General features: G+C 39.3%; 1 protein-coding gene across 27 annotated transcripts in view; it reads left to right on the forward strand.

Moving 5' to 3' along the window:
* Positions 1–228: 228 nt before the first annotated feature.
* RIMS1 (regulating synaptic membrane exocytosis 1) overlaps positions 229–26879 on the forward strand; it is a 421648-nt gene continuing 394997 nt past the window's right edge. For all 27 annotated transcript variants that reach the window (XM_045843939.1, XM_045843943.1, XM_045843959.1 and 24 more), the window contains exon 1: positions 229–596. In XM_045843939.1, coding sequence (XP_045699895.1) covers positions 427–596 — 170 coding nt within the window. In that variant the 5' untranslated portion in view covers positions 229–426. The remainder of the gene's footprint in view (positions 597–26879) is intronic.

Below are 26879 nucleotides of genomic sequence, written 5' to 3' on the forward strand. Positions count from 1 at the left end.
CAGCCCCAAACAGGAGGCAGCCCTGCTTGGGAGCTGCCTCGCCGGCCACCGCCGCCCCAGCCCCGGCCCCGCCCCCGCCCGGCGAGCCCAGCCCGCGACGCGTGGATCGGCAGAGCCTAGCGCGAGCCCTCGCCCCCTCGCCGCGCCCGCCGCGCCTTTGCCTTGCCCGCCCCCGCCGGCCGAGGCTGGGCTGCGGGAGGCGGCAGGGCAGCCCCGAGCCTTGCTAGGGCGACCAAAACAAAGGCAGCATCCGGGGCAGGGTGGATGCAAACAACCATGAAAGACTGGGTTCGCTGTTTCCCCGGCTCTGCTGCTGCCGCCGTGGCCGGGAGGGCTCCGCTGTGAGGGGAAGCAGGGGCGCAGCTGCTGCTGGGTGTGAATCCGAAAGGTGAGAGCCCAAGAGCCTGAGGAAGGGGCTGGCAGGCCATGAAAATGTCCTCGGCCGTGGGGCCCCGCGGTCCTCGCCCACCCACGGTGCCTCCCCCCATGCAAGAGCTGCCCGACCTGAGCCACCTGACCGAGGAGGAGAGGAACATTATCATGGCAGTGATGGACCGGCAGAAGGAAGAGGAGGAAAAAGAAGAAGCCATGCTCAAGTAAGCCACCCCCCGCCGCGCCATCCGAGCCTCCGTGCCTCCATCGGTCCATTCACCACTCACTCACCCAATCCTCTCGGCCGTGTGGGGGAGGGGGCGGGCGAGGGTGCTGGGTGCGGACTGAGGCGCCCGCCTTGGGGCCAGGGGCGCTGGGCATGGGCAGGGCAGAGGTTGGGGGGATAGGGGGAAGGAGAGGATGCCACCGAGTCGAGAGTCCAGGAGCCAGGAGAGGATGACTTGAGACTAGGGTTCATAGAAGGGTTGGGTGGACAGAGACCACCCTGAGGCTGGGATGCGCAGAGGCTGAGAAGAGCTGATCCCACCCATGTGGATGGGCCCTGGGCGAGGAGCAGGTTAGGGGCAGGGGATCAGTGGAAGGAAGGGGAGGTGGGAAGAAGAGGTGCTGAGAATAGCGTCTCTTTTCTTCTTGGAGTTGTTTAGCAGGGTTACCCCAGTGAAGGCTGTCAGTATTTTCGTAAGAAAAATGCTTATTTTTAGTGTTCATTTTGGTACTCATTCATCACACAGATCAAGGTTGGGTCTTTTTTGGGGGACAGTTGCCATCTTGGGTACCCTGTCTCTCAGCTTTTATTCACCGTCTTTTACACAAACTACCTATGTGAAGACACCATTTCTTACCCATATGTAATGCCTTTGGCAATGGAAAGTTTTTAATAATGGGAGAAGCTGATGGGAACTCTAGTCAGAGTAAAATAGAGAGTCCTCTTTCCCGGTTTCCAAGAGACTTTTGGGGCCTGCACAGTTCCTGATGTAAGTGGGACAATAGGGGACTGGACATTTGCTCATATCTCCCCCTTTAAAAAGCCCATCAACCCTTTAAGGGATTCCTGTCCAGTGCCCCATTTTCCTGTGTCTGGGGAGGGGAAAGGGCCCCTTGCTGATGATGCAGGCATTTGTGACACTGTGCTGCTACAAGGTACTGGCATCCAGAGTTGGTTGTCCTTCCTCCTTAGCATTGCACCTAGAGTGGAACCGAAGGAGACTTCAACATCGCCTTCCCTTGGGAGGCCTTCCTGTGTTCAGGAAAGTTTTCAACTCAGGGGCGAGGGAATTTAAAGACCCTGAGGAACCAAAGGGAACCTGTTGCATCTTGTTTAGCTGATAGCAAAGAAGAGGTAGGAAGGAACAGGGGTGACAACCAGGCACAGAGCACACCCAGCATGGCCTCTCCCCCAACCCCTAGGATTGCCTCCTGAAGAGAAGATGCTGCCACTGAAGGTTTCCTCCGCTTCCCCTCAGTGTAGCAGTGCCTCCCAGGACAGAAGGGAGGGAGACTGTACTCACAGACTGCTGTGTCCCCACCAGTGTAACTGCTACACAGACGGGAGAGGAGACTATTGAGGTAGGGCTGTGGGTGTCAGGTCACAGCAAAAGGGTAGAAAATCCAGTCATTACTGTCCTTTCCTTGTAGACTCAGAAAAAGACCATTAACTTGGAAGGCCAGAGCTGGCCTTGTTCTATTAAGAGCAGCAGGTTTCTGAATTCCCTGCTCCTTCTCATCCAAAAAAGCGAATACTTTAAGCCTGCCGGCTTGAGGGAGGCAGAACCCTCGTTAATCTGCTGCCTGTCCCTAGTGGAACAATGACGTCCCTGGTGCTGCAGGCTTCCCCCCTTCTGAGATTGGAAGTAATGGATGGTGTCTGATGGTGCTGCTGTCTGTCTGTCTGGTTGTCAGTCCGTCTGTCCTCGGGGGTTGCAGCCCTGGCCACTTGTCCTGGGTACCTTTTCTGCCAGTCAGGATTTACAGGTTTGCTACTGTTCGTTTTGGTGTTTGCTGCAAACAGCAGGTGGATGGAGGCCTCCAGCAGCCAGTGAAAACCACAGGCTGCTGCTTGACAGGGTCTGAATAGGAAGGGGAAGGCACAGTGCAAGTAGTGGCCATCACGCTCTGTCATTGGCTGTTCCAGGGATGGAGGAGAGTGAGAGATTTTAAGTGGGAGAGGGGGAGTTTTAAGATAGAATCTCAAACCTGCTAACTGCCTAAGGACAGCAATGATAAGATCGTATGAGCTTTTATAGACGAATAAAAATCAGGAGCACTGTCCAACTGCTCTCATCTTTCCCGCTGCTGTTCCTATGACTGCTACCCACTGGCTTGCAAATATTGTTCCTTTATAGCAAGGATTCACAGAATATTGCAGTATGTGCTGCTGTTATACAACAGCCCTCTATAATCCCTAACCTCTACATTAACTTTATCAATCAGCCTCTGCTGCTAATGTCTTGGCCTTTTGTGCAGTGGGACATCAGTGAGTGTTTTGGAATACCAGTTTGCTGCCATGTAAGCATGTCAAATTGGCTGTAATTAGTGGAACAGTGCTGTTTTTTCTAGAGTGCATTTTGTGTCTTAAAAACGGGATCATAGGGGCTATCCAGATGACACATACTATATATGGAAACTTAATGACACAAAGTCAAAGGTGTTGGCCTTTACTAAACTTTGCATAAAAATAGATTGGAAAATGGGATGCTTTCCACAGGGTCCTGAAATATTTGTTAAATCAGAGATAAGTTTTTGTGGTAATGCTTAGTTTCCCCTGTTGCACATCTGAGAAATTCACAACACATCATGCAAAGCTAAAGTTCTGGTAACCGAGCAGTTAGACCTAAAATTCATGTTTGTCATCACTGATGAGCCATCGCCTTGCGCTGCCTACTGTGCACGCTCTCTTTTTTCACAATGCATAAAAACAGGAACTAATACAGAGAAGATAGAACAGTCCTGGGTAAATATGCCAAAGAAACATTATAAAATATCAATTAAAATATAGTCATATAGTTTTATCAGCCTTGACTGTAAATTACTACTTGGTCTTGGTAATATCTTTAAATGTGTGTAAATGGAAGAGGATTTCACCTCAAGTTTTCAGGAAATTTTTATTTGAATTGTAAGTACTTTGTTAGCAAAGTACATTGATTTTAAATACCATTGGTATATTACAAGAAATAGTTGACTCTTGGAAATAATTTTTAATGGTTGATATAATTATTTAAAAAGAAGAGGTCTTTTCTTAATCTTAGTGGAGTTTTAGGGTGTGTGTGTGTGTGTTCTAGAGACTTTTTGAAACCTAACTTCCTCAATGAATACTCCTTTAAGTAACTCTCACCAGATACCATGAGCCAATATATTACATGAGTTGAAAACTGCATTATCTGGGACCTAAATCAGATAAGATCTCATTAGATCTAAAATCTTATTCCTTTTTTATAAAAGCTTCATAGAGAAAGGAGCTATAGAATAGAATAGTAGAGAAGAGAAAAAATAGAAATAGAGTTAAAGGGATGGCTTGAGAATAGAGATTGAAAACCATATTGGAATATTTAATAAAACTACTAACATTTATTAAGCATTTACCTCATTCTGGCCATTATTATAAGTGGTTATTGACTTATATGCCAAATAGTTGAACTATGCTCAAGTTCAATACATGTATATTTGAATTCTCACAACAGCCTGTGCAGAAGGTAAGTTAGGTCATATTATCCTCAAATCCTCATGTTACACTCAGAGAGTTCCAGTGGTACCCTCAGCTGACTCATGTAACATGGCCCAATCAGCATGCAAAACCAGACCTTTCGTTCTTTTTCTAAAAAATAACTTAAAAATGTTTTAATTACAGTTGATGTACAATTTGAACCTTTTATTCTAAGTCTAAATATTTTCCCACATACTATACTACCTTACCAGGAAGAAGCTTGTAGTTCATTTACCTTTTCCTTAAATTAGCTTCTTCTCTTTCCTTAGTATCAGAGTGTGGTTTGGCAAAAGGGTAGGCTGGTTAGAAGGTAAGCTGCAGATTCTCAGAGGGCCTGCAGATTCACCCACACTCTGTTTAATAGTTTTGCTGTGGATTGAGGGCAGGGGAATTATCTGCAGCTCAAAGACAATAAAAAGCATTATGTTATGGTGGAAAGAACATTAAACTTAGATCCAGGCATTTTAGGGTTCTAGATCTAGTCCTGCCACTTACTCTGTAGATATGGGCAGGAATATTAAATTGGGATTCCATGAGGTTCCATTTTTCTCATGAATCCTGCAATTTATGGTGTGAATTGATTTACAAAGACTTTGGACTATTGACTTCGGACTTCTCTCTTAATGGGAAGCCAAATGCTAACTTTTCAAACATCTGTAATATCCACCTCCTTTGTGGGAGGAAAAAGAAAGTAGAAGGAGTAAAACTCTTATAACTTCAGCTTTTCTTTCTCCATTTTCTCCTTCCAAGCAATTATAATATTGTGGCCTGAAATGTATCCATAAGGCTCAATATGAGAGACCCCAATTAGCAACTGGGAAGAGAAGGAAATGTAGACCGAGACAGCTGGGCAGGGGTAAGGATAGAGTTCCCATATATGAAGATATCATGCTTTCATTGGGGTTCGCAAAGATTTTCATATTGTACACTCCAAAATATTCTGTCGTTGCTGAAGCAAGGTGGGTAAGTAGGAAAAGAAAAAGGCAACAGTAGTGAGAGAAAGTGACCAAACAATGAACAGAGGTCTGCTAGTTCCGAGGAGATGTCGTGTTAAGTAGAAAAACCTGGGGGTGAGAAAACTTACAACGTTGTACTCAGAGCCCAGTCTCCTTCACATCATTAATGGACAGGGTTAAATTTAGGGAAGGTTAACTTTCAACTCTACTGGCGTTTTCCACTTTCCACAAAAACCTATCTTAGTAAATGCATGTGCTCAGTATTGAGTTCTCAGATCCTCATGGAGAAAACATAGGAAAGGGCAGCCTGAAAAATGAGAGAAGGGAGGGGTTGAGGGGAATGGAGGGTAAGAGGCATAACCATTAGTTCACATTTTTTGCCAGCCTGCCTTCACTTTCTTTCAACTTGTGTGCGTTCCTTCTTAACTGAAACTGAGGGGGCGTCGTTGTTTAAGTAAATAGATTACAAATTGGAGGTAGAATATGGAAACCTGTGTGGGTTATATGCGCTGCTGCTGACTTGGATAGAACCACTACATCTTGGGAGTGTTATTTCCTTAGCTTGTTAAATGGGGAGAACAATTTGTGTTAAATGTGTATAGTAATCTTCCTGGAAAGATATCAAATATGGGAATTCCTGAAATAATATTGTTCTTCTCCCATATCTGTAATATGCAGATAGACAGGTTTCATTGTACCATGGATTATAAAGTCCATTGTGTTGTACTTCATTTTATCTTTATGGGTTATTTTATATTTTTAAGCAACTCTTTACATTTTGTCCTGTGATGAGTTGGATAATTTAGAGCTGGTCTCAAGAGTTGAAGTACATTTGTCCAGGGAACATGACAAGCAGAGTATTAGAACCCAGAACCCATGTAATGCCTTAGTGTTCTTGTAAGTCTTTTTAAAAGTGGGCATTATGGTTGGTTTTCCTCTTCTGCTGGGGACGAGGCTACACATCTTAGTGCCTCTGTGTATCGGGCATTTGGCTGGGCATGTTTTATGTTTAACTTTGCTTCGTGCTCACCTCCTTATGAAAAGCCCACCCTGTCAGTATTCTATTAGTTTCCTAATATTAGTGAAATTCTCAGAACTAGCTAGGTATCTTTCTGCTAGGTATTGACCCTTTGTTAACGACATTTGATCCTGGAGTCCAGAGAATAAAACTTAAAAGGAGCAAGAGAAGAATTTTACGTGGCTAAGTGGCATTTTTGACCCTTTTCCAGGTCCCCCTGCCTCCACTCTAGATCTGGACACAGGTGACTCACTAACCCCATATACACCTGGCGTTTTGCTGATCTCCTTGCTTGTTTGCTCATGGTATTCTCTAATACTTTAGCGAGTTTCCACCATCCTCCTCCACCTCGAGGTTATCTTTTCTCCTTACTGTTGTTCTGAATTTTATTTATTAGGTAGGCTATTTCTAACAAAGTGTCATATCATATTCAATTCAGTAATAAGACATTTCAGTTATTAAAATTGGGTCAGGTGTTGGTGCTTTTTGGGTAGAATTGAGAGTCCTATGTTGACAGCCCGATGTTGGCTCCGTTCCTGCCATCTTTTAACTGGTAGGTTTTAAACTGTCATGGCCAGAAAGGGAGGTGAGCATTAGATAGCTGGATAGAACAATGGACTAGATTCTGGCCTCAGTTTCTCTATGTGTACAGTGGAGTTGATCATACCTGCCTTTCTTATTTTAGGAGGCTTTAACATGATAGTGGAGGCACTTTTAAACTTTAAATTGCTGTACCAAGGAAAGGTACCATTATTATCTTTACTATAAAACTATAGATGAATCCAAAGAACATCTTTTCCTGTGACTGTTGTGGCTACTGACGGTCCTGTGGAGGTGAGTTCTTGGAGAGTGATGCATCCAGGGGGTCACGTCCGCAGTGCAGTGTGGTCAGGGCTGCGCCACCATTGTGAGAATATGGCAAGGAGACAGGAGGAGAAATGAGTCCAGGATTTGATCCGAGGTTATATTTACCTTCTTTGCATTCTTCTTTTTTTCTCATTAAATAGCTCATAAATGTCTTTAGCACAAAAATCAATGTGGGAAAATAGATAAATTTTGAAATACCTAAAATGCAACAATCCTAATTCAAAACTGAGAAGATAAAGCTCTGGGTAGTTTCCTCATCTTTTAGTAGAAAAAATTTAGAGAAACAGACTGATGATTTTAATGTCACTGAATTTAATATATATTTTTAAGAATTAGGTGAATGAAGGGCCATATACTTGTGTGGTTTCTCTTTATGTAGTTTCTCTTTAAATCAGTCTACGATGTACTGGATTGTATGTGTTTAAGATTTTTTAAAGATTTTGTTCCAGATCTTAGCTTTTCTGCGTGTATATTCTCACACTCTTACATCAAGTTTATACACCCTTCATTTGATCTAGATCAGTTTTCTGTGGATGGCAAGAGGGGAATATACTGTAGAATTGACTGTAGATATTCCTACCTCTGATGCTATTTGTGAAAATTTCCCATTCACAGGAACCTTTATTTAAAGACAAAATAGAGGTGTTTAAAAGAAAGTTGGTTTGCCCAGGACAGTGTCTGTTTATGCCTATTTATTTGATGCTATGATTATAGATAGTACCTCTTTTTCTCAATTTTGAGTTTCAATTTGTATGATAAATTATATTGTTTGCCTTTTTATAAATTTTGCTTTTCCTGACACAAATTATTCATTTAAAACTTCAGAAAAGCAATTAACAGTGATAAAATATACCTTATCAATAAATAATGCAAGCAAGTTGTACACATAGAATCTTGAAACTCATAGTTTGGTAAATGGAAAGAAAGGCTTTTGCTGAGAAGGAGGTGTTATCTTTGATGGAGCCTCAGTGGAATGCTACCTTTTAGTGCAAAATAAAGTTTCAAAACATTTTCAAATAATGCTAGCCATGGATTGTAGCTGCTTGCTGGATTGATTCTCTTCATGGAAGTTCCCCTTTGGGACTTGCAAAAAAGCCTGCAGTTTGGAGAAGACATTTAAATATATTTTAGGATGCAGTATTCTGATAACTCTTCTGAAGTTTAGATAGGAAAATAAGGTAATGTTATAGAAAGTAATTTTGTGGAACTTGAAAGTAAGTAATGTGCTTAATTAGATATTAGTTCCTTTAAAGCACTATAATGAACCAAACAGATATCTTTATATGATGTAAAGGATACCTTGCTAATGATTTATATATTATTTAGTATATACATTTCTTTATTTCCCCATTATTGTACTAGGTAATTATTATCTGGGATATGCTATTATATTACATAGAGAAGGTATGGTAATTAAAAGCCAACTGAGGTCTCTGCACTGTCACATAAATGCCTCACACATTTTAGTTTTTTTTAAGGGGTCTCATGCATGATATATATATTTATAAAGGGAGCTAGGATAGTAGCAGTTATTGATGAAGTTCTCTGGCTATATTTGCTAGACTTTATGTAGTCTATTCAATTAGCTCCCAACTTTCTGTGCTCAAAGCATTCTTGATCGATATTTGAGAACCGTTCTTACTCAGGAATATCAAGTTATTTTAAAGTTGTAAGTGATCAGCACACAAGCATCATGTGCCTCATTATTGTTTTGACCATTTAAACATAGCTCTTCACAAAGGCAATGAGAAGGCCTTTATTCAGGCAGCCTGGTTGTTTTGTTTTCAATCTGTGGGGTTTACATTTTAGAAAACTAGGCAGATGGTTTCTGAAATATCTAAGGAATGTAGAAATCAATGTATCACATTTCTTCAAATATAGGGTACTAGACATATCCACATATAGGCATTCTATGCAGGTCAGAAAGATTACTTAGTGTTTTAGTAGAAAGAGATGAAAACAAAAGTCAAGTAATCGAATGGCTTTTTCTTTTCTATTTCACACAGCTTAGCAACTTTATCTTCCTTTGCTATCTCTGTCTTGTAATATATTGCAGCTTAAGTCTTCTTACCTAACCCTTCTTTTCTGGGAAAAATGGATATATTTTACATTCTTGTTTCTGAAATAAAGGGATATTGAAATGAGCTGGCCCATTTATTTTGGATATTAAAATTTTGGTAACAGTAAAAATAGTACAGAGATTCTACCCTGATATTCTTCATGACCATCATGAAAATTGTCATAAAAACATAATTTTAAAAAATGTAGTAAAGTATTCTTATAATTAAGCTATATCTTTCAGTTTACAGAAGTCTTTGTACCCTAGGCCAAATCTAGCTGCCTGATATAGAGCAATCTGAGGTAAAAACTTGACACTAGTCTGAAAAGTGTACTGCCGTCTGAGTGTTGGGCCAGACACATTCACTGGAAGGGGTAGCGTGGTATTTGGAACTTCAAAGGCCTTCGTTGTAATAGTCACTGCTGAGTAGAACTATGATTGCTGACTTACTCAGGTGGCTATCTAGTCCCTGCCTTCCATAAAGGCAGCACAGTTTATGATTTTTGGAGGGCCACATGCAGTAGCACAAAACAAAACAGAGCAAAAGCATAATCCTAGGCCACAAGGAGCAGCAGACACAAGATAGTGCAAATCTAACAAAAACAAAACAAAACAAAACCCAAGAGATATATATTCTGAAAAAATTCTACATATATGATAATTCAAAATAGTGCAAAATGGTAAAGTGGTAATTATAATAAGAGCTGGAGGACTTCATGGAGCTCTCTCTTGCCCTTCCTTCTATAATTCCATTTCCTTCTTATTTGCCTTCTAGTTCCTATGTCCCTATTCTGTCCTCTCTTGATTCTCAAATGTAGGCCTTCCCTTTGGTCTACTCTCGACATTCTACTCTTTCAATTTTATATGCAATGTCTGGTCAGTGTTAAGCACACTGCTGGTTTTAGTCATACTTACATGTTAATGATTCCCAAATCTGTATTACTACATTAGAATTCTTCCTAATTCTGGATTGATGTATCTAACCACCTGCTAACTATTGCCACCTGGATGTCTCATAGGTACTGCAAACTAATTGTGACCCATCAGAAATTCCTTGATTTTCTGCCTAAACAGGCAGAAAAACTCTGCCTGTAATCCCTGTCATTATGGGTAGCATCATCATCACAACTCCTTATTTAGCCCGCTGTCAAATCCTACAGATCTATCTTAAGGTAGATTTTTCTCACTGCTCACCTGGGTGCCTGCAATAACCTCTAATTCATTTCTCTACCACCAGTCAGACCTCTTCCCATCTGATGTTCACACTGAGGTCAGAGGAATCTCTCTAAAATTCATCTGATTATGTCCCTTCAGTAAGGCCGCTTTTCTTTCAGAGTAAAGGGTAAACCATAATCTGCATCCTGCTGACTATCTCCTCTCACTGGACTATGCACACTCTCCTGCCACAGCCTTACTGAACTAGTTCTCACAGGATCATTATTGCTTCACAACTGGGTGGCTCCACCATGCTTTACTCTCTGTTAGGAATTTCCTTCTTAATCTACTTAATTTTTATGTAACCTCTCTAGACTTAAACTTCTCAAATTAGTTTGGGACACCTCAGCTCATACTTCCCAGATTAATTTTAATATCTGTCCTCCGTGCACATCTTTGTCATAGCCTTTTTCATGTGACAGTCTCACCTCGGTACAACAGAAGCAGGATCATTCTTGTCTATATCCCTCATATAAGCACAAGGCTGGCATGTAATAGTTGCCTGAATTTTTAAAACTGTGTGTATGAATGAATGAATGAATGGATTTAGAGGATGTGGGGTGGAGGAGTCACTGAAGGCTGCTGGATGGATTAGTAAAGTGTGAGTAGGTGGACGGAGTGGGAAGGTTATTCTAACTATGGGAATTCTAGCAGCAAATTCTGAAAGCAGAGAGTGAGCTGAGTGTTTCTGAGAGAACCAGATTGGCCAGAACTTATGAGGAGAATCTACTGGATACTGGGTATTGCAAGGTTAAATTGAAATATAATTTTCAGATGCTCTGCTTTACTCTTAATTTATCATTATCTTTTTAAAATTTTATTTTAATTGTTGTTGTAGTACAATCTTGTGTCTTTTACTCCCATCCCAACCCACCCACCCAGCCCTTCCCTCCTCCCTCCCATTTCCACCTTTTGAAGGGCAGTGTTCTTGTAGTGTTTGAGTGTCATTGTGGGAAGATGTAAATAATATATTTTAAAAAGTAATCTTCTAGATAGACTTGCTTCATGGAAACATTTCCTTTGAATTAAAACATTGCTCATTTCAGTAATAGTTTAAAGTATAACATATTCTCTGATTTAATATTTAGAATCAGATCAGATGCACATGACCATAAAGTGTTGTCCTGATTATATTTTTAATTGGAAAAATGCCCCTCGGTTAGGTCATCCTCTCTAGACTTAAACTTCTTGAAAGCAGGGTTTTTCTCCTACACATCTTTGTATTTTTGTTGCAGCCCCCTGTGGTTGATGCATAGTAGGGCCTCAATAAGTGCTTGTTGAACTGAAATCACAGGCTCCGTAAGTCAGGACACAAAAGCACTGGCCTTGGCCATAACACAGCTGGACTGAGTCGAGGCCGAGATAGGAGCTGAGAGATCGCCTCATCCCAGGCTGGCGGATGGCATGCAGGTGACTTCCTATGCCTACAGCAGCATTGCTGTTAGATGTTGGAGACCTTGCAGGGTTTCTGAACGTCCAGCCTATCAACTGATGAGAACTGGCAATCAAACAGAAACATTTTAACCACTGAAGATTTATTCCAGCTTTACTTTTCAGAAGAGAAAACAGGCCCAGAGACTCTTTCAGGTTTTCATTATTAATTATTAAGACAGCTAGTTAGGTAAGAGACTTTGGGTCTTTTTCTCCTGGCCCATTGTTTTTCCCACTGTCTCTCTCTCTCCACAGGGTTTACATTTGCCATGAAATTTAAACAATTAGTTTATTTTTCAAATTTGGTTTGATTTACCTGCTTTATAAGATTATATATATCCTGTTATAGAAAACTCCAAGGGAACCTCTAATTACTTTGTTGATTTTGAATTCAGTTATTGTGAGTTTTATTCCAAAAAGGTAGATGACTGCCAGGAACTAAGAAATATTTTATTTAAGTATTGCCTTTACAATGATGTTTGTTGCAATTATATTTATGCTGTATCAATACTTCTTAATTATGATCACTTTATTTATAACTTTTAATACTTCTCTAAAATATAGTGTTTTAATATGCAGCAATTTATGATTTCAAATAGCTTTTCCTACTATGTTTTTGAATTATGTACATAGTAAAATGATGTTTTGTTTTCTCACTTAGAAAAGCCAGTTAGTTTTGTTCCCTGTGAGAAGAGCTTTCTGTGGTTCTCCCTTCTGTGGAGCTTTGGCTTCAGCAGACTGTTGGTCAGTGACCCGGGGAAAGAGTTGGGGTGGGAAGGGAAGGGAATGCAAACTCATATATACACACATGCATCTACATGTGTAAATTCTCACACCTACATACCTAAAAACTTAAAACATTCTTTCTATAGAGTATCTTTTAAGAAAGTTAATTTTATTTCATTTACAGAATTTGCCTTTCGTGGGAGGAGGTCTATTTTATTTCAAGTAAAATAAAAATTAAATGTAAAATTAAAGCCCATGATAAATATAACACAGAACAAAATATAACATTTTGATAAGATAATATAAACTAGGAATTTTGACTGAGATCAGGCTGACCAGGGGTGGCTCTCCATAGATGACAGTGAGGACTAAAACTAAGATCTGAAGATGAGTAGGAGTTCATTAGGCAAGTAGGGCATAAAGGACCTTGTGGGCAGGAAGAATAGTGGGTCTTGGTGGGAGGGGGAATGGTGATTCTGAAGAAGTGGAAAGAAGCTGCCACCATGGAAGAGGAGAAAGTCCAGAAGAGGCCCAGAGGGATGTGGTTTGAGAGGACTTGGGGGAGGTAAGCAGAATCCTGACAATATAGGGGTCTCTCAAGTCATGGTATGAAGCTTTATCTTTATGTGAAGAATCAAAAGGTTTTGAAGAAAGATATATAATCTTATTGGTATTTTATTTATTTATTTTCTAAAGATTTTATTTATTTTTAGAGAGGAAGAAACAGAGGAGGGAAACATCAGTGTGTGGTTGCCTCTTGCATGCCCCCTGCTACTGGAGACCTGGCTGGCAGCCCAGGCATGTGCCCTGACTGGGAATTGAACCTGAGACCCTTTAGTTCACAGACTGGCACTCAATCCACTTAGCCATCCTTGCCAGGGCTCTACTGGTATTTTATAAAAGCCATTCTGGCTGCAGTATCAAGAACCAATTGACTAAGGCCCAGGGCTCATAGTGTGTGTGAAACAGCTGGGCTGGGAGTCTATCGCAGAAGTTCAGGTGAAAGATGTTGGAAGCAAGGACATTGGTGGGGATGGCAAAATGTTAAGATTTCAGACAGGTTTGGGAAGAGAAAGCCAGTTTTTAAAGAATGGGTTAAATATGAGCTGATCGGACTTGTGCTGCCAGGTTCTGGAGGAATGGAAGGGAGATCCTAAATTTAGTTTTGGTTGTTTGGCTTTATAGGCAGAGGACAGGGTGGGTTGGAAATGTAAATTTGAGTCATCTATATACAGGTGGCAATGAAGTGCCAGGTTAGGATGAATGACTAGAGTCAGAGAAGAAAAAAGCCAAGAAATGAGCCTTAAGGAAACTTCACTTTTAAAAGTTGGAAGAGGACAATGGCCTTGCAAAGATATTAAGGAAGAAAGGTAGAATAGAACCAAGAAACCCTTGTTATACCAAAGGAAAGAAAAGAGAGTATTTTATCTCACTAGGATGATTAAAATAAATAGAAAAGACTGGCAATATCATATGTTGGTAAAAGTAATGAGTGACTAGAATTCTTACACATTATTTGTGGGAGCATAATATGGCACAACTATTTTAGGAAACTGTTCAGTTCTTAAAAAGTTAAGCAAGTATCTATACTATGACCCAGGAACTCCATAAACAGATATTTATAGAAGAAAACTGAAAATGAAAATGTGTATTTACAAAAACTCTTATATGAGAATGGTCATAGCAGCCTTCTTCATAATAGCCCTAAACTAAAAATAACTATGTTATATTCATTCCATGAAAATCTATCCAGCAATAAAGAAGAATACACTTCTGACACATGAACAATAGAGATGAATTTCAATATCATAATGCTTAATAAAAAAGTCAGACACACATAGTGCAGACCTTATGATTTTATTTACATAAAGCTCTCAGCAAAGCTAATCTGTGGTGTTATAAATCAGATTGGTGTTCTCTTTTATGGTAGCAGGGGTGAGGGGTTGACGGAAAAGGGATAAGAGGCAATTTTCTGGAGGTATAGAAGTGGTTTATGTGTTGATAGGGATGTATATTATGTATGTTATACATTTGTCAAATTGATCAAATTGTACACTTAGGGTCTGTGCATTTCACTGTGTGTAAATTATATTTGAATTAATAAAAAAGGTATTCTGCTGAGGCGTCAAATACAATAACTGATAAATAGCTATTGGGTTCAGCAGCATGGAGATCATTGGTGACTTCAGAAAGAGCTTTTCCTATGAAGTGTTGGGGCCAGAACTAGATTGGAATGGTTAGAGTTGAAAGGAAGGTGATTAAATATATATAGTTATTATGGGCAAATCTATCAAGAAGTTTGGGAAGAGAGATATGAGGCGATACCTGGAGGGAACGGATGAGACTCTTTTAAGTAGAATTTAAATGTAGGTCCAATGTGGGCCTCTTTTAAGTTGAATTTAAATAGAGTAAATATGGGATGTTTAAACGTTGATGGAAATAATACAGTGAACAAAATGGTTTAAATAAAAGAGAAAGGGTATAGGTTTGTGGTTGGAAAGATGAGGGACCAAATATCTGATGGTTTCTGTTTTCTTCTGTGAAGTAGGAGTTGAGTCATCTTTGGAGAGTGATAGGAGTTAGGGAATTGAGGATGAGGAGGAAAGGTCGAGGTTGGTGAGAAAGCAGGAGTGTGGATTTACCAGAGAAAGAGATGATCACTGACCTACAGAGGAAGGCATGTTGGGCCATGTGCAAGATGAGTCAACAGAGGGGGAGAGGCTGACAAAGACATGCAGGGAAGAGAGGCCCTTTGGCCCCTGAGACATCAAGGGAAGAGTCTTTCATCTTGACCTCCCAGGCTGAGTCACCGTGAGGCTGAGCTGAATACTTTGCTTTGTAACTTTGATTTGAGCTAGTCTGAGTAGGTTTTTGTTATTTTTTTTTCTGACCAAAAGAGAGACCTGATTAGAACTTTGTAGTTGTTCTTTTTCCACACATTATATAGGTATTATCAAGACTGCATCTTGAATTTTCATGTTCAAGAAAAAAGCAAATTTTAATTCAATAATGGGTACACACATGCTTATGTTATATATATGCATGTGCATGCATATGTGTGTATATGTGTGTACACACACACACAAACAGAATCTCCATAAATGAGCACTCTGGTATTGAGGTAAATTATCTTTCTCTTTGTCTACATATATCTTTTCAGTTCATGGTTTTGTCCTCTGTCCCAGGGTGCCCCTTTTTATTTTACCTTGAAAGCATTTGGAGATACAGAATAAAGAGTGACATGATTTGCTTCAGATCCTTTACCATGAGGGATACTTGGGGACATACAAGGTGATAGGAAAAGCTCTGACCATTTTAGATTGACTTCCTTCCCATCCTCATGGCTGTACAGTCATTTGGATTTGTTGTAGGTCAGGTTTCCCAGAAGCAGACTCTGAGATGGAGATTATTATACAAGAAGGTTTTAGAGAGTGTTTTCAGGATTAACAGCTGAGTGGGAAAGGAAGCAGAAAAGTTGGAAAGTGGGAGAAGCTGGGCTGCAGTGCAGGCACAATAAGGCCTGAGTCAGCCCCTTGGGAGCCATGAAACTAGCTAATAGTGGTCTTGCATTGAACAGTCATTGATTTCATGCTGCCTGGGGAATGGGACCTGGCCTTGGCGGAGGTGGCTGTCCTCAGCAGAGGACAATGTCAAAGGGCTGAGGTTAACAGCTAAGTGCAACCTCAGTATGCAGAGGAGGATGTCCCTCAGTCTTGCAAGGGGCATCTGGGTGGTTTAGCACAGCATCCACTTAATAATTTTAGCTGAAAATCAAAATAAGAAACTTGGAAAAGTTAAATATTTCTTAACTGCCTAAAAACTAAAGGAAGTTACAGGTTAAATATGAGGCCAATAGGATGAGGATAAACTTCAGATTTATGAGCAAGTTCGAACCTTTAAATCAGTTGTTAAGAGGGTCCAGATTTTAGGTCACTTTGGGGGATTGACAATATCGCCTGAATCCTGAAGTATAAATCTTTCTGTAGAACACTTGCAGATGCCCATGAGGCAATGAATAAGATTTGTGGAGGGTAGTGACTTAACTTGGGAACTGATTTGTCTTTTCTCTGTATGTAATTGAAATGATATTCTTTCATGAAGCCTTTAGCCCTATAAGATACCTTCCCACCAATTTTTTGTAAATAAGACAGTCTACTGGGAATTTCAAACAGGACTGAAGATATATGATAATGGGATTTGAATTCAGTGACACATGTTTGGAAAATTCCCTCCTTCCATTTAGGCCTCCCTACCTCTTCTCTTGGAGTATATACCTTGAGTAAGCTCTAAACTCTGAGGACTCCTTGTTGGGTAGGAAAATAGAGCCATGAATTATAAAAGATCTGTTCAGTGTTCAGTCTAAATATCCCTGTTATATTAAAAATATTTTTTGTTAGAAAAGTTAACATAATCAACTTTCAGATCTTTGTGGCTTACCATAATAAAATTTTATTCCCTACTTGAACAGTTCCATGTGGACTGGGTGGCCCTCTTCCATCTAGAAGTAGTGATCTTTAGAACTTATGGCCACAGCTGGTAGAAAGACAGAAGATGTAGAGTCAACATACACCACTATGGCTCGTGGACCATTGGCCAGGTCCAAAAAACTGCAGGAGAGGATAGGAAATGTAGGAAAGCACACGGGATATTTTGTAAGGTATTCCAGCAATTTAGAATACTTTAAAATAAATATTTATTAGTTAAGCTACTTGTTTCCAAAAAGTAGCTAGTTTACTTTTCTTAATATAGAAATAATGAACTGGTTAATGATAGAAATCAGTATTTAGACTCATGGAATTTGAGTCAAGGGGACTTTAGCATCCAGATCAGTGGTTTCCACACTGCGTGGTGGAGTTTTCTCAGAGGGGTGGAGGGTGATGTTAACTGGGCAAGGAGAAGGTCTAGGTTGCAGGGTCTTGGTATCTCGGTGCTAAACCCTGGTTTGTTCCAAGCTCACTGCCTTCATCTGGTTTATATTTTGTGATTTGGGGATCTTACTGGGAAAAAAAGAGTTCTGCAGCAAAAGGGAATATCTGAAAATTACCCATCTATTCCAATACCTTCCTTTTATAGTTGTCAATGTCTATTCATCCACTTAACCAATATTTTGAGCACCTGTTATGCAGCAGGCCCTCCTAAAGCCTGCATTCTGGCATGTCCCTGAGAGTTCCAGTGGCTTCCCAGCGTCAGAATATCTAGAGCCCATCTCCCTAACTCTTAGTCCTGCCTGTAATGCCGGGATTGCTCACTGAGAACATTCTGAATCCTGGTGAGGAAATGGCTATCTAGGGAGTATCCATACTTCCCACGGAGGAGAGTGGCTTCTATCTTGGAGAGAGGATGCAAATCTCCTTGAAGTTATTTAAAGTCCAAAATGTGGGCAATGTTTGGATTTCCTTTCTTTCTCACTTCTAAGATTTAATTGGCCCACAAATTCTTCTCTCAGAGTACAGCATGTTTCCTTTATGACAAAATATTATCAACAACTAACATTTGCACCTAGAGCAAAAGTGCTCTTATGCACAGTCCTTGTTCATTCTTACCATGACTCTATGAAGTCAGTAAGACAATTATTACTACTATCCTGACTCTACATAAAAGAAAATAGACCAAAAATTGCTTAGGTCAAGATTAGACAGCACAAGTATTAAGTGTTCTAATGGAATTAGTAAGTAAAGTAGCTATTATTACAACCAGATACTAAAAGGCAAGTAATAAGCAAGTGTTCTCTAATGTACACTCTTATCACTAGTAGTAACCATAATTGTTATGGGATGCTGGGAAGGGAGTGCCCAGGTGTGTGGATTTCAGAAACAAAGAAGCTGGGTTTGAATCTGGAGCTCACCTCTTACTCTGTGATGTTGGTGAAGTCACACATCTCCCAGTTGCCTCATCTGGGCAACAGGAGCAGCGGGAAGAGGAGACAAAATGACAACGGTCATGTAACTCATTTGGCATAGCTCTTCACACATGGGCTATGTGTGATGGGCTCTTCATCATTAACAACTTTTGGCTATAATAATTTTGATTTTATAAACGTTATAAATTTAAGCAGTACTATGTACCCATTATTCACATCTCTTTGAGTGTAGAGACAGGTGCAACCTCACTGTGTGATCACTGTTCCAGCTTGAGAGTACAGTACTTGCCGTGTTGATACTATGTAGAGGAATTTCGAGTCTCAGTTGGAGCTTTAGTTCTGATGTGCTAAGCTAGGAAACTCCTATTCATGGTAGTGATTTTAGCACAATGCAGTTACATGAGCTTTAGGAACACACAGAAGTTGGGTGTTTTTTTTCTGTTAAACTCGGGTAATACCCCTTATTTGAGCAGTACTTTGGAATAGATTTACCTGGCATTAAGCTTACAGGTTTAATTCTTCACATTTGTTGTTTTACTAAGAAAACATTTTGACTAACCTATTTAATTTATAATCACAGACGAATGAATAGGGATTTACATGCATAATTCATGTGGTGTGTATTCAATGGGAAAGAATACCCTATCTTGAATTTTAGCATGGAGGACTACCTCTAACTGGAATTACTCTCTTTGTATAGGATGCCTTATTTAAAAATGAGCCTATTTGCACATTGCACCTGTAACATTCCTGAGTAAATACAATAAATGGTGTATAAATCTAAAAAATAATTTTCAAAAATTCTGTTTAAATGTAAGACTAATGCAGACTTATACTGGTGAACAGTTGGCAGAATGCTGATATTTTAATACAAAATTAAGGGTGATGAGGATAATTTTGCAGTATTTTGAAAAGACATATATTATTGCTAGTACCTTTGCTGATATTAAAATGTAATGAAAATATCAGAAAATAAAGGTATAATAAAACATCTAAGCATTGCTACCAAGTTCTAGCTCATAGCAAGTATGCTTCCATGATACTATGTATAGGAAAATGCCTGCTTTTAAATCATGACATCAGGCATGTAAGAAAGGCCTGTGTTTTGTAAGTGAAACTCTATAATTTGTATGTATACTCCATAAGATTTAATACAAATTTTCTGAAAGTTTCTTCCATATTTGTCTATTCTTAATCTGGCAAGTGATTTAGAGAAATCAGTGGAACTGAGAATTAGTTCCTAATTTGGTTTCCTTCAAATGTTAAATTAAGAGGCTGATGTATTTGCCTTTGTCCCAGCTGGCATTGGCTGTGAGTTGGTAAGAGGGCTTGGGGATGTGAGAGGCTGGGAGTTCTCTTTCCTTTTAACCTTTTGGACTCTTGGTTCAAGTGGGACTGGTGCTCTTTTCCCCCACCTCCAAAGAGGACGCTTTCTGGCTTTTAATTTCTGTTTTTATTTCTTTAGGGAAGAAATAATGGCAATTTGGGCAGACATTTAGGTACTATATCTTCTTTCTTCCCTTCTTTGCTTTTACTCCTCCTCATTACAGGAGGCAGAAATATGAGAGCCTCAGTGGGGAATTTTCCCAGAAGTGAGAGATGAAGCGTCCATTCCTCAATAATGCCAGTCATTTCCAGGGAGGAGTGATTCTTCTTGTTTGACCCTTGGACTCTCCCCTGCTGGGTAAACCTGCCTCTTTGAGCCATTTCTTCAGAGCTGCTGGAAGGAAGACCTTCTGGAGAAGAGGACCTGGCAGAGAGGAGTGGGGCACTGTTTCCAGGAACTTCCTCTGTTCGGCCTCTCCTAGGAGAGATGGCCTTTCTGGATGAAGTCAGCATCCCGAAATACATGGGTGGCTGCATAGTGTATTCAGTTTACTTGTAGGCTCTGAGGGGTTACAGACAAAACAGGAACTATAGAACAGAGGCAGAAGAGCACATTTAGCAAGGAAGAGGATGTGTTGGCTGCACAGTCATTGGTAAAGTTTGAGCACCCCTATTATTTTCCCTTCAGCGTGATGTTACAGTATGTTTTGTTCAAGCCTAAATGAACCTTTTCATGTGGTAATTAACATTTTACAGTGTTTTTCCTACCACCATATATTTTTGTTTAGAAAATTAAGACCCAGAGCCAGAGGCAATGAGTAAAATGTTTGTTTTTCAAGGAGTATATATTTAAACCCATAAGAGATGATTAGAGGGTAAAATGATAAAGTTAGAAATCATTTAATCAAGGAGATGGGGGTGTGGAGGAGGATGAATGGGAATAAATGTTGATGGATAGAGACTTGACTTGGGGCAGTAAATACACAACACAGTGTACAGGTGATGTGTTGTGGAGTTGTGCACCTGAAACCTGCATAATTTTGTTAACCAGTGTTACCCCATAAATAAATTCAATAAAAATAAAAGACATCATTTAATCTGAATTTCCTTGATTTCCCCTTATATTAATATTTTGATTCTACTGTCTTTATGGTTTACTGGATTATACCCTAAGAATCCTGAATCACCAATTCAGAAGAACTCGTATTTTCTGAAAATGTTTCTGGAATTGTCTTTTGCAAACAGTCAGTTATGGATACAGTCACTGAGTGAGTTTAGTCATATGCCTTTCATACCATGAATTTTTACACATGTGAGGAGTTAGTGAAATCTGTATGGTAAATTGACATCCCACTTATAAGTTAGCTTAGGGATTCCTGGATTCTAGTCTTGATTCTACTTCCTCTAATATAACCCTCTAGGGTTTCTGAGTTTTTCAAGAATGTTTCATTTATTTTAATTAATTAATTGCTTAATTAAAGTAGTGTTTTAGCTCTGGCTTGCATCAGGAAATTCAGAGGTGTACTGAAATTAACTAAAATTATGTGATTCTGTAAGTTACCGCTGAATTTATTGAACTTTCAGGAAGCTCTTTGTTTATGTACATGTCAGAGCTAGTTTTTAATTTATCTGAAGTGGTTTGTAATTATTGGTAATGCTGGTAATAAAATTTATACAGTTTGGATCTGAAAAAAATTAGTGTAGACCCAGCCTGTGATTAAAATGCAATTTGGATGCTAAAATGTCCTTGCTGGCACTTCCCATATGGTCCATGTTATGTTTCCTCCTCTCTTGCCCTAGAACACAAAAGCAGCCTGGAGAGGAGTCAGCCCACCTCTTCCTGACACTGATTATTTGCTGCAACTGCACCATCAGGGGATTTCAACCTGACTGTCCAGGTCTCTGTTTGGACATCTAAACTGTAGCAGAGAAAAGTTAATTCACACTAGGAAAGAACTCTTCAGTATGAAGGCTGTGAAAATCAGGCAGGGAGATATGTACATTTCTGTGTACATATTTTTTCCTGGATCAGGAAAATTTTAAAAATAACTGCTCATTTGATAGATTATCAGATGAGATGACAGTCTAAGGCTTAAGGGGAAATGTGAACATCCATATTTTTAAAATGCATAATTTAAGAAGGATTGAGAAAAAGTACAACAAAGGTTTCAGTGTATTTGATTGTGGAAGCTTTGGAACACAGTGAAACACTGTGTGCTTTTGGACTGGACACATTTTGGTCAATATGCTGACTGTGAGTCCCCCGGGCTGATAACAGGTCTGGGCCAGTTGGCACACAGTGTTCAGTCCACGGAGACACACGGGGCCTCATTATGCTTACTGAACTCTTAGAATACTTACAATTTAAAATCATTTGAGAAATACTTATGGGCATGAAGTCTCATATTCTATATTGATAATATCCAATTATCAATGTTACATAGTTCTCCTATGTATTTGGAGTTTTTATAAACATTTTTTAAGACTATAGAGTGAAGGGTATGTGTTTATTATAGCCAGGCTGGCTAAATTCAACTAAATGCCTGTTTTTGCCACTCTGAATTATCCCCAGAATTTTATGACTTGAACTCATTCTTCCCTGCTCACTTTCTTGGTCCTACCAAGGCACTTATCCCCTCTGTTCTGTTCTGTGTCCTTAGTGCTTCAGGTTTGCTTTTAGAGGTGCTTCCTGCATCTGTCAGTGTGGTGAGTGGCACACACAGGGCTGTTTTTGGATATATATACTCTGGGCCTTCGGTACAGGGCAAACGAAACAAAGGAAGTTAGTTGGGATTATTTTTAAGTGATTTTGGATATTCCAGGGAAAATGTGTAAAACGTGTCCTCAGATAGCTTGAAATTTTGCCCCAGGCATAAGGTTAAATATTTTTTCAGTATCCTTTGGTCAAGTAAACAGCAAAGAACTCAGGGAGAGCTAGCAGCTCCAAAAGATGAGCTAAGCCTGTCAGTCTGGCCTCAGGAGGATGCCTAGACTGGAAGAGAATGCAAGGAGACCAGGGTGAGACTTTTTCACTAAATCTCAGCAAGGTTGAAAATGACAGCACAATCCAATATAATTTGGATAGTAGGCACTAAAGGCAGTGCTGTAGGTGAGGTAAAATTTGGGTATTGTTGAAACTGCTTCAAGAAACTCTTTGGAAGAAGTCACAACGAAGGCAAACACCTTCTCTCTGTTATACCCCACACAGGCAGTGGAACTCCGGCTTTGGGTGAAGCAGCTCCGTTGAGCACCAGATTAAGTAGCTGGCTTGTGTTTTCAGGTCCATATTTTCTTTGTGTCATTGAACTCATTGGATACCACAGTCTCTTTTATATTTTATTTACTTATTTTTTATTGTTGTTCAAGTACAGTTGTCTCCATTTTCATCTCACAATACCTGCCCCGCCTCACCCATCTCCTCCTCCCACCCTTGAACCTACCCCGCTTTGTCTTTGTCTTTGTGTCCTTTATACATGTTCCTTGATGACCCTTCCCCTATTTTCCCCCATTATCCCTCACCCCCTCACCTCTGGTTACTGTCAGATTGTTCTTAATTTCAATGTCTCTGGTTATATTTTGCTTGCTTGTTTGTTTTGTTGATTATATTTCACTTATAGGTGAGATCATATGGTATTTGTCTTTCACCACCTGGCTTATTTCACTTAGCAGGATACCACAGTCTTGCTCATAGAAAAGTCTTTTGTGGAAGAGAGCCATACAGGAACAGAGACTGCCCTTGGGTGGAAGAGTCTCATCCTTACTCAGGGTAAATGCTTATAAGGAGACTTGGAAGGGAGAATGGATTTCTGCCTACAATTTAAAACAGTTTTCTTATTTATCTCTGTCATATGCATATGGTTCAATTCTTATAAGTAAAAATCTGTATGATGTAAATGCACTATTTTTGTGGTCAACTGGCAGTAGCGAAGGAAAGAAGCTTCCCTGGATTCTCATACTCTATTTTTTGGGTGATTTAGCACTGGAAATAAAAATATCCACTGTTAAAGATATCTCACTTCTCGATATATGACTTCTACAAAAATAGGATAAACTTGTTCTGACAAAATCTCATTCACTGTAGCTTTGAAACATGCAAAACTTGTGAAACCTTTGCTTTCTTCATACACATCAGTCTAAAAGTAGAGGATTGGAGGGCACTTAATTTGCTAAACATCTGTTGGTGCTGACAAATGGAAGGCACCATCCGGCCCTGGTGCGTCAGTATGTAGCTAAGGACACATGTTGCAGGCCCTTACAGAACTTCCGTTTGGATTTGGCCTTACTGTCTCTCTTACACTGGATATTTCTTAAACTCGACCTGATTGCATGTCTATTGAAGACCTTTGGGAGTCAGCTGCCACCAATGGTGCTTCTACCGAATGGAGGAAATTTCTTCTCACCAGTGCTGCAACTCTAGTATTTAGTTTCAAAAACATGCCTTAATGTTCTCAAACTTTTGTTGCTTTTCCTTAGATATAAGATTTTTATTAAATTCTTAAGCTCACATCCTGAAACTAGTCATTCAAGTCCAGAGGAGAATTTGGAATTAAGTATAAAAAATCTGAAGATGAAGAGGTAGGCTTAGAAACTGGCACGCAGCCTTCCTTGCCTTTTCTATAGTGTATCAAGTTACATCAGAAGAAAATATAAGAATGTGTTTCAAAGAGGCAGAGACAGTTCTTCTGTTGTTTCAGGTGATATGTTTTTTACTTAATCCAAATATGTTTTTTTATTGAAACATCTGGAAACAAAATCTCTGATACTCAAATTCCTTATGTCTTCACCTTCCTTCCCTAGGTTATTTATTTCTTACATCATTGTGTCTCTAATAAAACAAACATAAAATATCGATATGAAAAATATTGAAATAGAATTTATTCTACCTTTTTATTGCTGTTAATCATAATTTATATTAGATTATAGATATATTTGTTTATTTGTAGTGACTCCTATCTTTAATGACTCTTCTTTCATATGCTAATATGTTTATTTAAAATGCCATAGCATTGTTCCCAGGGATGGTCCCATAATATTCTCCAAACAATGACTTGTTGCGATGACAGGGAATCTCTAGTGGTAAAGAAGGTGCTCAGGAGGTCTGGATAAAACATTTGGCAAATATTAGCCCTTAGAAATGAACACAAGCTTAAACATTCAATTTAATTGAACAAATATTTATTAAGTATTATGTGTCAGGTGCTGAATCATATTGCCCCAAAGAAAAATCTATTAGTAAAATAAATAGAATTTTAAAGGAGAAAAGTATTTGCTATTTTGGGTGAACACAGTGGCATGAGAAAGAAGGATTTGATGTTTCAGTATTATTTTGCAAACAAGAGACAAATATCTTTATTACAAAATCCTAGGTAAAAACATATGTGAAAAATGGACTTCATGCGAGCTTCTTGAAATTCACACTATCCTTTGTTCTGAAAATAATTGACTGCAGTCAGATGTGGTTTGAACTTCTTAAAGGAAACAAACTCAGACTCACTTTTACTTTATTTAACCAAAGGTTATTTTGATCTAATTATTAAATCTGTGTGCTAATGCTTTAAGATAGCCATAATTTCTGAACTCTATATTGTCTATTTTGCATTAAAAGACTTATACTTATTTGAAATATGTGAAATAGTTTGTTGTTTAATAGATTAGTAATACAATTTCATAATGCAAAATATTTGTAATCAAGTATGTTGTCATAAAATATCCCCAGGAGATAGTCTTGGCTCATCAGTCAATAGGACAAACAGATAGTTGTGTGCTTCAGTGAGAGGCTGGGAGGCTGGAAGGAGAGGCTAGTTGCTAGACCCTCAATTATACAGGATGGGCAAAAGGAGGTTTACATTTGTGAGTATGCTAACCACAGAATTTCTTCTTGTATTATTACTTATTAATTATTGTGTTATTTTTCATATAAACAGCTATAAACCTACTTTTGCCCCACCCTGTATATTGACCAATACTATTTTTTTATATTACAAGTTTATTTTTGGGAAATCAGTTTTATAAAAATAAAATTAATACCTTTTATAGTCTTCTTAAATGTGCTTGAAGGATCTATTCCACCCTCCCCAGTCTGTTTCTATATATACTGGGATTTTCATAATGTAACACCCTTAAATAGAGAACAGTTGCATCTAATCCTATTTAAAATGGTTGCTAAGGGACTATTCATAGGAACTTAGAAATGACTCAAGATCTCTCCTTAAGGAGTAAAGTAGAAAAAGTAAAGAAAATTTATAGACAGAATTTTGACATATGGGTTTTGCCATGAAATTTCTGGTGTTTAAGGATGTAGGAATCATTCCCAAGTGTGTGAGGTTCTGGGCCTTCCACTGAGTCCTGCACCTTCTCGTACCTTCTGGTGTCCCGCGGTCCTGTGGACTCCTGTGGGGAGGGCAGGGTCACACAGCTGAGTTTGGGGTGAGATGGGTACTTCCTTTTTCTACAGCCCAGCTGTGGTAGAAAGTGATAACTAGAGTTTTGATCCATATCTCTACTAACCAAAATCTTTCAAAATAGGAAGTGAGAGTAATTACTGGGAGTAGGAAAGGGCATGAAGCCAGTGGACCCAGTGTGTCCAGTTCTTTAATGCCTATTTCAGGAAATGTAGAGACCTATTTCATGGTGCTATGTTTCTGTGGTTTCAGGTTGAATGTGCAATATATACTTTTCCCTTCATCTGTAAGAGTGATTTTTATATTACTTTGGGACTAGGAAACTATGAACTATAGGGATTGCCATTGACCAGGTGGAGTATGCTTCTGCTACAAACATTGTCATTTTTTCTCCAGTTGCAGATGTTCAGGAGCTTATAAGAGGGAACTTTGAATGTCCAACCAGACATGTCTTTTGACAGACAGAGAATAGCAATCATTTGCCCATAAAATATTTAAGAGTGGGTACAAGGGCTTTTTAAATTCAAAAACTGGCCAGAGATTTTAGAGCAAAGAACATAGCAGAACATTTCTAATCTTAAGTAAAAAGGTTAGGGTGAATTCGTTCTCAGAAGTAAAGGTGCTCATAGACAGAGAGAGCAAACTGATGGTTGGCAGAGGGGAGGGGCGTGGGGTGATGGGTGAAAAAAGGTGCAAGGGATTAAGAAGTACAAACTTCCAGTTATAAACTAAGTCAGTCACAGGATGTAATATAAAAGATAGGGAATATAGTCAGTGATATTATAACTTTGTTCGGTGGTAGATGGCTACTAGGCTTATGGTGATCACTTCATAAGGTGTATAATGGCGATTACTATTCTGTACACCTGAAACCAATATAATATTGTATATCAACTATACTTTGATAAAAATAACAATCTCAATATA

Source organism: Phyllostomus hastatus, unplaced genomic scaffold (assembly GCF_019186645.2).
Source record: "Phyllostomus hastatus isolate PE091 unplaced genomic scaffold, TTU_PhHast_1.1 phas_contig_40, whole genome shotgun sequence".
NCBI classification, from domain to species: domain Eukaryota; kingdom Metazoa; phylum Chordata; class Mammalia; order Chiroptera; family Phyllostomidae; genus Phyllostomus; species Phyllostomus hastatus.